The sequence below is a fragment of the Arachis stenosperma genome, chromosome 9, assembly GCF_014773155.1.
Source record: "Arachis stenosperma cultivar V10309 chromosome 9, arast.V10309.gnm1.PFL2, whole genome shotgun sequence".
Taxonomy (NCBI): Eukaryota; Viridiplantae; Streptophyta; class Magnoliopsida; order Fabales; family Fabaceae; genus Arachis; species Arachis stenosperma.
In genome coordinates this window covers 156,134,790-156,149,382 of record NC_080385.1, presented here as the reverse complement: position 1 = coordinate 156,149,382, position 14,593 = coordinate 156,134,790, and the positions used below count along the sequence as shown (strand labels likewise).

General features: G+C 32.6%; 2 protein-coding genes across 2 annotated transcripts; both read right to left on the bottom strand.

Moving 5' to 3' along the window:
- Window positions 1-1,185: 1,185 nt before the first annotated feature.
- Window positions 1,186-2,616, bottom strand: LOC130951055 (exonuclease V, chloroplastic-like). The gene has a single exon (XM_057879666.1). It carries the CDS (start codon window positions 2,516-2,518, stop codon window positions 1,382-1,384), a length of 1,137 nt encoding a protein of 378 aa, XP_057735649.1. The 5' UTR covers window positions 2,519-2,616; the 3' UTR covers window positions 1,186-1,381.
- Window positions 2,617-12,510: 9,894 nt separating this feature from the next.
- Window positions 12,511-14,046, bottom strand: LOC130950522 (probable ribose-5-phosphate isomerase 2). Its single transcript, XM_057879042.1, has one exon. It carries the CDS (start codon window positions 13,669-13,671, stop codon window positions 12,871-12,873), a length of 801 nt encoding a protein of 266 aa, XP_057735025.1. The 5' UTR covers window positions 13,672-14,046; the 3' UTR covers window positions 12,511-12,870.
- Window positions 14,047-14,593: the final 547 nt, after the last annotated feature.

The window sequence follows — 14,593 nt, the reverse complement described above, 5'->3', positions numbered from 1 at the left end:
CGGACACCCCTACGCACAGGAAAGACAGCCACCATTGTGCTTCTACTTCACCCTCCTCGCGTCCCCTCGCTCGCCCGACACATCCTTGCCGCTCGCGACTTCCCATCACTCGCCACTCGCATCCCACGACTCTCCATTCGTTGCGACGCAGTCACCACTAGGTCCCCATTCGCAACGCGCGATCAACTACTCTGATTCATGGCGATTCCTCCACTCGTCGCAACATGCCACCGCGAGTCCCCCTACTGTCCAAGCAACGTCGTCTAAGACGTCGTCGCCGGCTATCCTGCGACTTTTCTTCTCTTCCTCCTATTTAGTTTTGAATGGTTTTTTTAACTAATTTTTTATGTTTTTTTCTACATTTCAAATGATTTTTTTAGTTTTGGATGATTTATTTTTCTATGTTTTGTATATTTTTTTCTTAGAATTTAGATGATTATTATTATTAGTTTTGAATGATTCTTTTTTTTATATTTTATATATTTTTTTCTTAAAATTTAGATGATTCTTATCTTATGTTTCAGTACTTTTTGTTTTTCGGAGTTTCAATTTTTTTTAAAAGAAGAATTAGTATTTGCGTAATAAATAGTAAAAAGTGAATTAGAGTAAGAAAAAATAATTAATAATCATTAATTTTGTATCTTTTGAAAAAATTTAAATAACCACTAATTAATAATAATTAATATAAAATATAATTTAAAAATATTTATATTGTTGACTAAACTTCTCTTATTTCTTAGCGGGATTGTTCCGTTAATTACTTAATTTCACCGTCTAGCAGGTGACAAAATAATTAAATCAGTTGAAGACTTAAAAAGTAGTGGGTCCCTTTTCCTGTTGCACAGGAAAAAGTAGTGGGTCCCTGAACTTGAACAACAGAAAGCTATGAATTGGGCTTTGGAAGACCAGGCACGCCACCACCGGAAAAGCGTGTGGGCCTAGTCTGTTTTTCATTTACCGACACAAGAGCGGGCCTCAGCCCATACATATTAGTTTATAAATTATAATATATATTAAATTATTTTTAATATATATTTTATACCAATAATAATAACTGACTAATTTTTGTACATCCACATATTATTGACATAGTATGATTGAAAAAGAGAAAGACCGTCAACTCGAAATTTTGTTTGTATTTTCATTCATGATGCACACAGCTAACTCCAAATTTAAGATGCCAATTCTTAGTATAAATTTTGAGGAAATAATGATTTTGTTGAACAATATGAACAGCTACCAATCAAATATAAATATATTACATTTTTAAATTAAACTTCTAAATTTTAATATTAAAGTAATCATTCATAGACTAATAAAATAAACTTCAATATATCTATTACTTATATTGTTTAATATTTTTTCATATAATAACGAGTCATCATTCATCATCAGTAGTGTCATGTGGGTATGCTGGACACAGAGACGTAAAATAACAGTAGGCACATTTCCATTGGTCTTCCACAGCAACGAAACTAGCTTCTCTCTGTTGAAGCCAAAACTGAAGGCATTTCGAAATCTCACTCTTTAACCACCCATAATTGTATGCAAACTTGTCTTCATCAAGCACCAGTGACTTATCTCTCTGAGACTCATATCGAAGCACTAACTCATCATCATGTGCACGTGGCATCATCTTACACGCTGTTTGGTAACACACCACCACTTCATTAAGCGTCACTGCATTGAAACCAGAACAACAACATGCCTTCTTCAGATCTTCACACAATGCTCGCTGCGGTTCTAAATCGAAGTAATCATAGAACTCTCTCAAAGGGAATGGATTGGAAACTAGATTGTCCCATAAATACTTGTAACACATCAACTGAATCCTACCGTTTCTTTTCTGTGATTCTGAAGGAACTGTGTCGCTGATTCGAGTCTTCGTCTCAACGAGTATTGGCCTGTGATCAGTGCTATGCATTCGAACCTCGTCGATGCTTCCCACCATCCATATCCCTTGTTCGAAAGCAAAGCTTACTATTGGAAGCTCGCGGGTGAGTCCTTCAAACAACAACTGATTCACGCCATTTATGAAGTTAACAAGTTTCAGTGCCATGCAATCTTCTCTTGACTTCACCTCCACTCTCACCGGTTTCAGAACCTCGTTTCGCAGTTCAACATGGCGATCGATGCCAGCTTTCATAGCCTGATCATGGGTATTGTTCTTCCCTGTTCCTGATGCTCTTCCTTCATAAACGAAGCTGAAGCATTCTTTGTCATCATTGTTGTTGTTATTGCATTCCTCATCATCAAAGAAGAGAGAAAACTCCATTTGCTTTTGGCACCATTCTGTCTTGCTAACATCGGTGACAAACAAGCCCCTCTTGCTCCTATACTTCTCCAGAAACGTGTCAGCTACCTTCTTATTCTTTGAAGCAAAGAAATGGCCATAATCCTCTATGTCAGGTTCAGGAGTGGTGAATAGACTTCGGTTGGCTTTAGCTGAAACTGAGTCAATGGATTTGGTTTTACGTTTCAATAAGAAACGAGGGGTTTTGGAGGATGATCCGGCCATGATGTATTATGAAGCTTGAAGCAAGTTATTATAAATGATTGCAGAGAGCAGTGTATAAAGTACTTTTACTAAGTTTTCTTGGTGGGTAAGCAACTTGTTAACTATGTTTCAAATCAACAATAATAGTCTTTGCATGGTAGTGCAGCACAAAGGAGCATAGATAAAGTGAAAGATGTTGTGAACTTTCCTTTCTTTCCTTTCACACACTATTCAGTATTCACTCTTTACTCTCCTTTTCCTACTTTTTCATTTGCCCAATAGGGCTTTAGGTACAATGGGATGTCAAAAGTTCACGAGATAATATGAGATGCTTGATAATTATATGGAATGTAGGAACAGAGCTAGAACTTTTGTTTGAAGGAAGCTAGCATAAAAGATATAACTAAATAAAAGGCCACAAAATAAAATTAAGAGGAGCCAAACCATAAAAATAAAGAATTTTACATGTAAAATTATCAATTTGAGAGGGTCGAAATTAAGGGTGGGAAACTTGTCGAAACTCGATGGGTCGACTCGCATAATTCGTTAAAAAAAAAAAGTTGGGCTAGAAATTTGAGATCGCTACAATAAAAAATCCGTCTAACTTGCACTGCTAATACATGGGTTTTGGCGGGTGGGACGGATTTTTGGTTTTAAATGATAATTGAATTTGAAATGTTAGTTTTGTACTTGTATTTAAAATGTTTGTTCGTTTTACTTGAAGTTATAATTTGGATTATGTTTGATTGATTAAAAACTTAAATAATGTTTAATTATATGTTTTGGACAATATTGGTTTTATTATTTTGTTTAAAATAATTTATTTGATAATTATGTTTATTAGTTATTTAGAATTAAAAAACTAATGTTTTTGTGAATTTAAAAATTTAAATTTTTTTTGTCTTTAAAAATTATAAATTTATTAAAATATTTGTGAACTTATATATTTTTTTAATATTTAATAATTTAGTAATTTTTTCAAGACAAAAAAAAAATTAGCGGGCTTAAGCATCTTCAATCTATCAATTTGCCATTAGACAGAGCAGGTACAAATTTGAGACCGTTTTAGTAGACATCGAGGCAAACTAACTCACCAAATAATAGTTTTTTTTGTGGGACGGGCTAGCTCGTTTGCCACCCCTAATTATATTCCATCTTTAATAAAATGTTTTTTATTGGATGGATTAGATATCTACCAATTTTAGATCACACTCACACACATCACACCCACACCATAAAAGTTCTATTTACTACTTGGTCATCGTCAAAATTCAAATCCATGCACAACATATTCATATTAAGAGACAACGCATATAGCCACTCAACCAAAATCTCAGTTGCGCTCTTAATGGAATGTTTGATCATGTATTTAAGGGACTAAAAACATGATGTTTTCGCCCCTAGTAGCTCGTTTTCATGGTGTGATTGTATACTTTTGAGAAGGATCAGAGTTTGCCCATTCTATTTGGGAGTTTTGCTACCGTGTAGATTGCAAGATTCTTCTACAAATATAGAATATAATGTGTTAAGCTCTTAAGAAAGATTGTTGCAAGACTGGGCCAGTTCAGGCCAACAGCTTCTAAAATAGTGGGCCCAATAACTAGTGAAGATATAGATTTTGTAATTTGTAGGTTACTATTCACTAATGTTAATTTGTAAAATAATTAACCATTTGATAATGATAATTATTCTAGGATATTAACAGAAGAAAATAAATATTTTAAAATATTTTTATTTGTGTGTAATAACCGTTGATACCTTTTTTTGGTCCTCTTTTTTATTATTTTTTTGTTTCAAAGATAATAAAATCATTGCCAGAGGACAATAGATTATACCACGATATTGTTATTAGAAGTTACTAACGTATGTTCTAAAAATATTATTAAAAAATACACAATTAAATTTGTATATTTTAATATATTAAAAGTTTTAAATATTTTATTATAATAAAATATATTTTTATCTCTAATATTTGAAAATTTTTTGAAAAATATTTTTAATATTTAGTTACATTTAATTTTATCCCCTAACATTTTTTATTTGTATCAAAATTACTTCTAAACATCAATTTCATGTAAAATATTGAAGATAAAATTAAAAATTTTCAGAAATAATTTTTACACAAATAAAAAATATTAAAAATAAAATTGAATGTGCCAAAAATATTAAAAATAAAATTAAATAAAATTAAATATTAAAAGTATTTTTAAATGATAAAATCAAATCAAATTGTTTTTAAATTAAGATTTTAAGTGAAAGCAAATATAATTTACAAATTTTTAATAATCAGTCTAATAATATTAAAAATAAAGAGTACATTTTTAAAATGGCACCTCAAAGTTAATTTTGACAAAAAAAAAAACGCAAAAAAAAATAACAAATAAGTCTTATAAGTATGTATACTTAATAATATTAAAATAAAATAAACTTTTTCATAACAACTAAAGTCTAATTAAAAACTATTACAAAGTATAAAAATCTTATTACAAATTTGTGAAGTATAGAGATTTATTTATGAATTTAATAAAATATATGGACCTTTGCATTAATTTAGCATAATAATTACGAAGGGATAAGTATTTTTTTCGTCCCCAAGATCTGGGGTCAAAATCAAAATCGTGTCTGATCTTTTTTTGTTATTAAAATCATCCTCAACGTTATAAAATGTTATAAAATCATCATTTTCTACTTTTATTTTTTTGTTTTTACCAAATTACCCTTTATTATTAAAAATTTATAAAATAAAATAATTATAAAATAAATAAATAAAAAGAAGAAAAGGGGGTGGGGGGGAGTCCGCGAGAAAAGGGGAGGGCGAGGAGGGGGAAAAGAAAATCGGAGGGGAAGGGGGGCCGCGCTCCACGCCGTCCGGTCGCACCGCCGTCGCGCCGTGCTCATCCCGCCGCGCCCCACCGCGCCTCGCCGCCAGATCCGCGCCTCACGCCGTCACCCATGGAGCCACGAGCTGCGCCGTTCACCGCTGCTTCGCCGCCGCACCGCACCGCATCAACCCACCACCACTTCTTCTTCTTCTTTTTCTTCTTCTTGTTATGTGAAATCTGTGAATTTTCTGTGAAATCTGTGAAATTTTTGTTGAAATCTGTGAATTTTCTGTTGATGATGATGATGACCGTGAAGAGTGGGTGAGGGGTGAGGGGTGATGGAGTGGGTGAGGTGAGGGTGGGGGTGAAGTGTTGAGGGGTGGGGTGGGGGAGAAGGCAGTTAGGGGTGGCGGGTGAGGTGTTGAGGGGTGGGGGAGGAGGCAGTGAGGGGTGGCGGGTGAGGGAGGTGGGGGGTGAGGTGTTGAGGGGTGGGAGGGGAGGCAGTGAGGGGTGGCGGGTGAGGTGAGGGTGGGGGAGGGTGAGGGGTGGGGGTGTGAGTGAGGGGGGGGGGGTGGGGGTGGTGAAGGTGGTGGCGGTGTCTGTGGTGGTGGTGGTGGTGAAGGTGAATAGGAGAATGATGATGATGAGGGGTGGGGGCAGGGGTGGGGATGGCGGGAAGGGGAGGAGGGAAGGGAGGGGGGAGGAGGAGGAGGAGGGGAAGGGGAAACCGGGGTTGGGGTGGGGGTGGGGGTGGGGGTGGGGGGCAGGGGAGGAGGGAAGGGAGGGGGGAGGGGGAGGAGGAGGGAAAGGGGAAACCGGGTGTGGGATGGGGTGGGGGCAGGGGTGGGGGAGGCGGGAAGGGAGGGGGAGGAGGAGGGGAGGGGAGACCGGCGGTGGGGGTGGGGGTGGGGTGAGGGGTGGGAGGAGGGTTAGGGAAGGGAGGGTGGTGGTGGTGGTGGTAGGAGAATGATGATGATAAGGGTATTTTAATCCAAAAATTCGGGAAATGATGATTTTAAAGCGTTTTTAAACGTTGAGAGGATGATTTTAATAAAAAAAAAAGATGGGGACGATTTTGATTTCGACCCCAGACCTTGGAAACGAAAAAAGTACTTATCCCAATTACGAACAAAATTGATTTTTTTTTCATTTGCATACAACTATACAAATATTCACGGCTCAGAATTAAATTTTGCATCATTTACTTATTTAAAAATTTGTACAAATTGATATGTTGTTTTTGTATTACTATGTAATAGGGGTGTCCGTGGATCGGATTGGATCGGATATGGCCAAAAATTCGATCCGATTCGCATTAAAATCATCGGATCGGATCTAATATCCGCAACTTTTAAGGTTGGATCCGATCCGATACGCACATTTGCGGATCGGATCGGATATCGGATATATCCGCAAAACACAAAAATATTTTTAAAGGCTTATTTTTATTAAAAAATATCAATAAAATTCATTTTTTCTATTCTTTTAAATATGTTTACTCTTAAAATAATATTAAACATACTTATTTTAAATAATAAATTAAAATAATATAACATATATGATAATTATTAATTGAAATAAAACATAAAAAGAATATTTATTTATTTATTTCTTTAATTTTGCGGATACGCGGATATGCGGATCGGATATGCGGATACCAACACAAAATTCGCAATCCGATCCGATTAGTGTGCGGATCCGATCCGATCCGAAAGCCTTGCGGATCGGATCCATATCCGCAATTTTCGGATCGGATTCGGATAAATACCGCGGATATGCGGATCGGATCCGATCCATGGACACCCCTACTATGTAATAAGCTTAAATGGATTTTAAAAAAATAAATAAATAATTAATTTTGTCTTTAAAAAATTATTTATTTTTTAAATTGATTCTTAAAAAGTTTTTTAATTAAATTTGTCTTTTAAAAATTTTAAGTTAGTCACATTAATTTTTTTTATTTTTGTTGCTTATGACATCAAAATTTGTTAATATAGTACATTAAGTGACACCAAAGTACATACCTAATAATTCTAATTAATAACTAACATGATATATTTATAAAATTAGATCAAATTAACTCTAAATTAAAAATTTTCACCGTCTCAAGATCCTCCTTAATTTGGAATTGATTTCATTTAATTGCATAAACTTATCATGTTAGCAGCTAATTAGGATTGCTAAGTACGTAATGTGGTCAACATGGTATCACTAATGTGTCACATAAGTAAATTTTGACATTTTTGTAACAAAAATGACAGGATGACTAATGTGACTAATTAAAAAATTTTTAATGATAAATTTGATTAAAAAATATTTCAAAAACCAATTTAGAGAAGGTGAATTATACGGTGAAGATGTAAGTTTATAGATCTTTCTTTTTATGGGATGAAAGAGAGATTAAAAAGGATAGGACCCCCATTTTGAATAACAATAAAATAATTAAAAATAACTATAAAAAGAATTTATTTTCTCTCTCTATCCCACTTCAATCTGTATAGTAGAGTGTCCCTTTAGAAAACGGGTAATATTTCAAGGACGAATTTGACTATTTATTCATAAAAAAGTTATATGCTGATGAGTAATAACCGAAAGTAAGAGCATAATAATAAAATGGTAAAGTATAATTCTTGTCCTTTGTAATGTTTTTTCAAAAATACTTCTAACATTTAATTTTATTTAATTTTGTCCTTAACATTTTTGATGCATTTAATTTTATCTTTAATATATTTTATTTGTGTCAAAACTATCCTTAACAATTTTTAATTTTATCCCTAATATTTTACATGGAGTTAACATTTAGGAATAATTTTGATACAAATCGAAAATATTAAAAATAAAATTAAATATAACTAAATAATAGAGATATTTTAAAAAAAAATTACAAATATTAAGAACAAAAATATATTTTATCCTAATAAAATATTTAAAACTTTTAATATATTTAATATATTAAAAATATACAAATTTAATTGTGTTTTTTTCTATATGATATTTATAGAATATGCATTAGTAACATCTAATAATCATATGGTGATATAACTTACTTCGTCAATGGCAATGGTTTTATTATCTACGGAACAAAAAAAAAAAAAAAAGCGGACTAAAATAAAGTGTCAATGGTCATTACACACAAATAAAAATGGCTCATTCTTAAATGTTTCTTGTTAAGTATGGAGTGCTGTACATCTTATGAATTCATTAAATCTGAACTTTTTATTTATTATATTTTATTTGAATGGTTTAGATTTAAAAAGGCAACCTGTTAATCAGGTTAATTATTTTTTTATAAATTTTAGATTTTTTTTTATAAATCTCAGATATTAGACTGAAGTTAAAAATAAAAAATAGTATATAAATATTAAAAACAACATGTCTGTACAAAAAAAAGTTATTGGACTTTAAAATTAAAATAAATAATACATAAAAAATAAGTTAAAATTCATGTACTAAATCCAAAAAAAAAGATATATTAGAATCTTAAAAAAATATTAAAATATATTATGTATATAATATTAAAATTTAAATAATTTTGTTTTGTGTGAAATAAATTATAATATTAAATATAAACACAATGATAAAAAATTTTGAGTTATATATATAATATTAAAATTTAAATAAATTTTGTTTTATGCTAAATAAAATATAATATTAAATATAAAGACAATGAAAAAAAATTTGTGTTATATATATATATATATTATATATATAATTTTATTTTGTGTGAAACAAATTAAAACATTAATATGAATAAATGATAAAAAATTTGTATTATATAAATTAATTAAAAAGAACATATATACACATAAAAGCAAACAAACATATAATAATTTTATTTTGTGCGAAACAAAAATTATATAAAAATATTTATATAATTTTTATTAACAATTTTTTATTGAAATATGTTATTTATTATATTATAATATATTATTTTGGATATTATTATTTTAGTTAATATATATTTAAAAAATATTTAAAATTTATTATTTTGTATTAAGAATATTATTAAAAATATATTATTAGTTTTTTCTTAAATAATATTTTTTTATTTGATTCAAACACTATGACAATAAAATTTTTTTAGGTAATTGCGTCTACTCAATAAATATTATATTCATTTATTTCTATATTGCATGTAAAATAAATAATTAATGTTTGAAAAAAGTTAATAAAAAAAAGAAGTATTCTTTTTTTTTTATCAACTCTTGGATGAAAACTATGTTATTTGAACTATAACTCGTTGATAAAGAAAGAAATATTCTTAATTATATATTAAATAGAATAATTATTTATTAGGCTCATTCTTATACAAATAAAAATTTTTCTTAATTTTATATCTGTAATATTTTATACCAATTAACTTTAAAATTTAATTATTTTTTGAATAAATTAATAAAAAAATACAAATAATTGTTTAAATATAATTATATTTTAATTTTTTATTTTATTATGTACAATTTGAGGATAATTTGAAATAAAAGATAATGAACTTGTTGTAAGTTGTAACTGTCATCTATTTTGTGCTTTGACTATGTCGTCATCTGAGAATCATGGCGCCTTCATGGAGACCGAGGTTCTTCTACAGAATAGATTTTGCGTTTGGAGTTAGCCAACCAGCAGCAGCGACAGACATGCGTCTTCCTTTTCTATGGCAGCAATTTTTCGGACGATCATTTATGATAGAGGTGGAATGTGGTGGGTTCAAGAGCGTTAAAATCTGTGACTAATCAGAACGATAATGGAAGCACCTGCCAACAAATAAAACAGTGAAAATGCTTGAAGACATCACATCGACAATAACAGAATAATAAAGGAATTCAATCAAATTTTCCTGAGTATTTTTGTGGTGTAAATGTCGTCCGTGTGTTAAATGGAAAATTAGTATTTTTGTTAGTGCTGGTTTGTTTGTTCAGCCCATGACAAAAAAAAATAATAATAATAATAAATAAATTTAATTTACCTGATAACTTTTAATAGTAGGTTAACTTTTAAAGAGTGTTGTACTCCCTACTTTATTTGGATTGCACTAACTTTCGCCAATAAAAATAGTTAAAAACATTTATTTTCTTCTGTTAATTACTTTAGAAATCAACACTAATAACCTACAAAACCTATATTTTCACTAGTTATTGGCCCCAATATTTTAGAAATTGTCATCCTAAACTGGCCCAGTCTTGCAGCAATCCTTTCTAAGATCTTAACAAATTGCATTCTACATGTGTAGAAGAATCTTGCAATCTACACAATGACAAAACCCTCTATTTGGATTTGTGCATCGTTTTGGACAACAACACTCATGCACAGATTGTTTCTTTTAGAATTGGACTTCAGCCCATTACACAGCCCAATTCAAAGACGCATCCAATTCTTACCGTATTGTGTTGTGTGGTTGTTAAGTCCAAAGTGGTGAGAGTCATGTTTAAACATGTCGCAACAAAATAATAATGAGAATGGGAAGCAGGGGTGGTGATATCTTCTTCAAATCTTTTGTTCTTGTTTGGTGTCTAAGGCAGTAGGCACACCTTTAGTCAACACACAACTGCTCTATTTTACCCATGCAATTCCGGGATTAAAGGGATTCTATGCCGCCCCCAGTTCTTCATTCAAATGGATAAGATAAACTATAGTACCTAATTTAATCACCACATTAAATTCGACTTGAGATAAAACAAAAAAATTTTAGAATTGTGTTTTAAAGCAATCTCCTATACCGAACATGTTTCTGACCTTTGATTCCAAAAAAGAAAGCAAAAGTCAATTACAAAAGTTGAAATGGTCTAGATCAGTGATGATAGAACCGAAACTCACCTAGCAATTGGGGTCAGCATATTACAAAGAACACTAGTCACGGCATTGTTAACTAAAGAATTCTAAGATAACCAAGAATATTACCAGTATGTAACTTGTTTACTTGGTCGCTACAAACAACTGCAAGCATCATACCCATAACTTTGGCATCTTCTATGCTAAAGCTTATTAATTTTCAAAGAACTCAAGTATGGGCATGATTAAATATACTCGTAACCCAATGTCCAATAAGTTAGTCTTGCAGCCTAGTTATAATTTATCAATGAAGCAGTTATAGTGAACGTTTTATCTCATCTAAATATCTAATGTTAAAGCCAACATGTAACAAAAGTATATCTGAATTGAATTGAACAGAACATCCTTCCAACTGACTTGTAAATCAAAGAGCAACAACATGTTACAGTTGGGTTATTACTCTTTCTTTTTTTTTTTTGTGAATGTTGCAGTATGATTATTGATCCAACATTAAATTACAGTAAACCAAAAAAATACATAATATTGAAGGTAGTAAGAAGAGAATTAGGAATTGGTTTCAATGATAAAATACTATAAATGATCACAAAGATGATCATAACTCGGATAAAATATTAACCAATCATGAAAAATTTAACATACACCAATTTTACATGAATAAGGTTATCATGACTTAATCATTATGTATTAATCACAGAATACTATTACTGATAAGAAGCTTTTCCTAGCTCAAATAATCTGATATCTAGAAATACAACACAACTGATATGAAATAATACCAGTAATGTGAGAACTGCCACATCTTTCCAAGTCTAAAGACAAAATAACAAGCTTCAATGGTTTCTAATGAGGAAGAATTCGTCGTGAATACAAGACAATCTTCCATTATGTTAATGCTCATCCGTAAAATCAATATAGACACATTAATAGAAGCATCAACTACTTAAGAACACAACTTGATCACACGACATGTGTGAAGTTAGGTAGGCAGCTGAAGTCTCCTTTTCATAGAGTACAAGCAAATACAGATGACAATGCTAATAATTGCTCGAGTATTCACACTATTGAATAATCATGGCAATATAATTGAAAAATTTTAATGCATGAATGACGACAATTTTATAGCCTTTTGCAATGCCATAAGACAGTTAGACAGAGAAGTACAGAACAATTAATCTTTTTTCAAGTCAATGAATGGGGATAGTTATGATCTACCTACCACAAAGTGTTTTCACGTTTGCAAAAATTTACAAACCCTGTTAACAAGTGTACTTACAATCGCGAATTATTAGACCCCAAATAACAATTAAATGGATACAACAACATACTACATGTGATTTATGAACAACAGCTACATCTTGATTTTAAAGAAAAAGTACTTTAGAATCAGACAAAGGCTAAGCACCAAAATATAAAATAGCAAAAATTGAATTGGATTAATTCAATAAGTTAAACAATATCAGTTCAATAACAAGTTGTGTACAAAACACAAGAGCCATTACATGAACTGAAAATTCCAATTCCCAGCAAGTCTATAAAATTCTCTTATGCTTGCTTGCTCAAATCAGGTCAAAAATAACAAAATTGGCGGAGAAATTAAGATACTTTCTCTAGCAATTGCAACTACACCAGGTATCGTATGTTAGAACCCCCCAAAGGCCACCCCCAAATGTCAAAGCATCAACCGTTACAAATTAAACTACCTCCCTGACTATTCCAATTTTACCTACATTATTGTTCATGTCATTTAATGGTGTTTGAATTAAGCTACTACTTATTCTTGACAGTTAGGCCAAGTTCACCTGCAACAATAACAGTGGTAGCCATGTCAATGAACATTCCATGCTCCACAACACCGGCGATTTGCAGAATGGAATCGCTGGCAGCCTTCAAATCTCCAATACTCTGCTTGAAATACAAATCAATTATATAGTTGCCATTATCAGTGACATAAGGCTCAGCCTTTTCGCCCAAAGTTCTGAGCTTTGCAATGCAACCAGATTCCTGGAAGAGATTCTGAAGCCTGGAAGCAGTGAACTTCCAACAAAATTGGATAACTTCAACGGGCATAGCCAAACCGCTACCACCAATATAGTTAACGAGCTTGGACTCATCGACGATTACAACGAACTTGTTGCAAGCACCTTCAACCATCTTCTCCCTCAAGAGGGAGCCACCGCGGCCCTTGACGAGGTTAAGGTAAGGATCAACCTCGTCGGCGCCGTCAATGGCGAGATCAACGACGGGGTGAGAGTCCAGATCCGACAAGGGGATCCCGAGAGAGAGGGCTTGCTCGTGCGTCTTCTTGGAAGTGGGGATTCCGACGATGTCCTTGAGCTTTCCTTGACGGAGAAGCTCGCCGATTCGGTCGACGGCGTGTTTGGCAGTGGAGCCGGTTCCGAGACCGAGAACCATACCGGATTCGACGTACTCGACGGCTTTGTAGGCGGCAATTTTCTTCAAATCATCTTGGGTGAGAATGAGCTGACAGAGAGAGGAAGAAGGGAGAAGAAGGCCAGCTTCCATGGCTGCTTTCTCGGAGGCAATGAAATGGGGGCAGGGGATTGCCATTGAATTGGGTTTGGGGGGAAATGAATGAATATAAATGTATAGTGATGAATAAATGTATGAAGATAGGGTTCGTATAGAAGAAAAGAGAAGAGAAACGGCGGAGATATGAGAGGGCGTGTTTGGTTGTGAAGGTTTATATATAGAACAGAGGAAGGGGATGCAAGTGGAAGTGTGTCTCAAATCACAATTCAGCTTTCTTGCAATTGGGGGCAATTTTATGTGTTTCAATGTTTCTTTCGCGCGGCGAATGAAGCAACAAAGAAACACAACACTCTTTCTTTCACTCTCTCTGCTGAACAAATTTATTGGACAGAAATTATTCGCGAAATTCCCGGAAAGCTAAACCAAAAACTCATGGAAACTGGATTGTTATTTTACATTTTAATTTTATTTATTTATTATACTTTAAAGAAGTGTGAATGGAATAATCCAAACAGTAGGATGCATTGGGAAACTAGGCGTGAGGCTTGCTTTCATTACGAATCTCCGCATATTCCTTTTCAACGGATATTATCTATGAACACTTATTAGTTATTACTTTTGTGCACCGAAAACAATTTTTTTATAATCGCTTATTTTCAGATTTCAAATTTACTTACGAGTAGTGCTAGGGAGCCAATGGACTAAATATACAATGTGTACAATGGACTAAATCTTTGATCCATGAATAAAATGAACATCACCATACTATCTAGAATAACTATCTGGATATCAAGGATAACCATCTGGATACCAAGGATAATAAACATCTCAATAAAAAATTAAACTATTTTTGGAGTTCATCAAGAATTGAACTCTTGACCTTTCAGATCTAGAACACTAATACCATATCTGAAACCACTCATCCCAAAAGCGTAACCTGACAGAACAATGTAACACTAATGGTCATATCTCTAATACTTCCTAAACCTCCATTGTACAC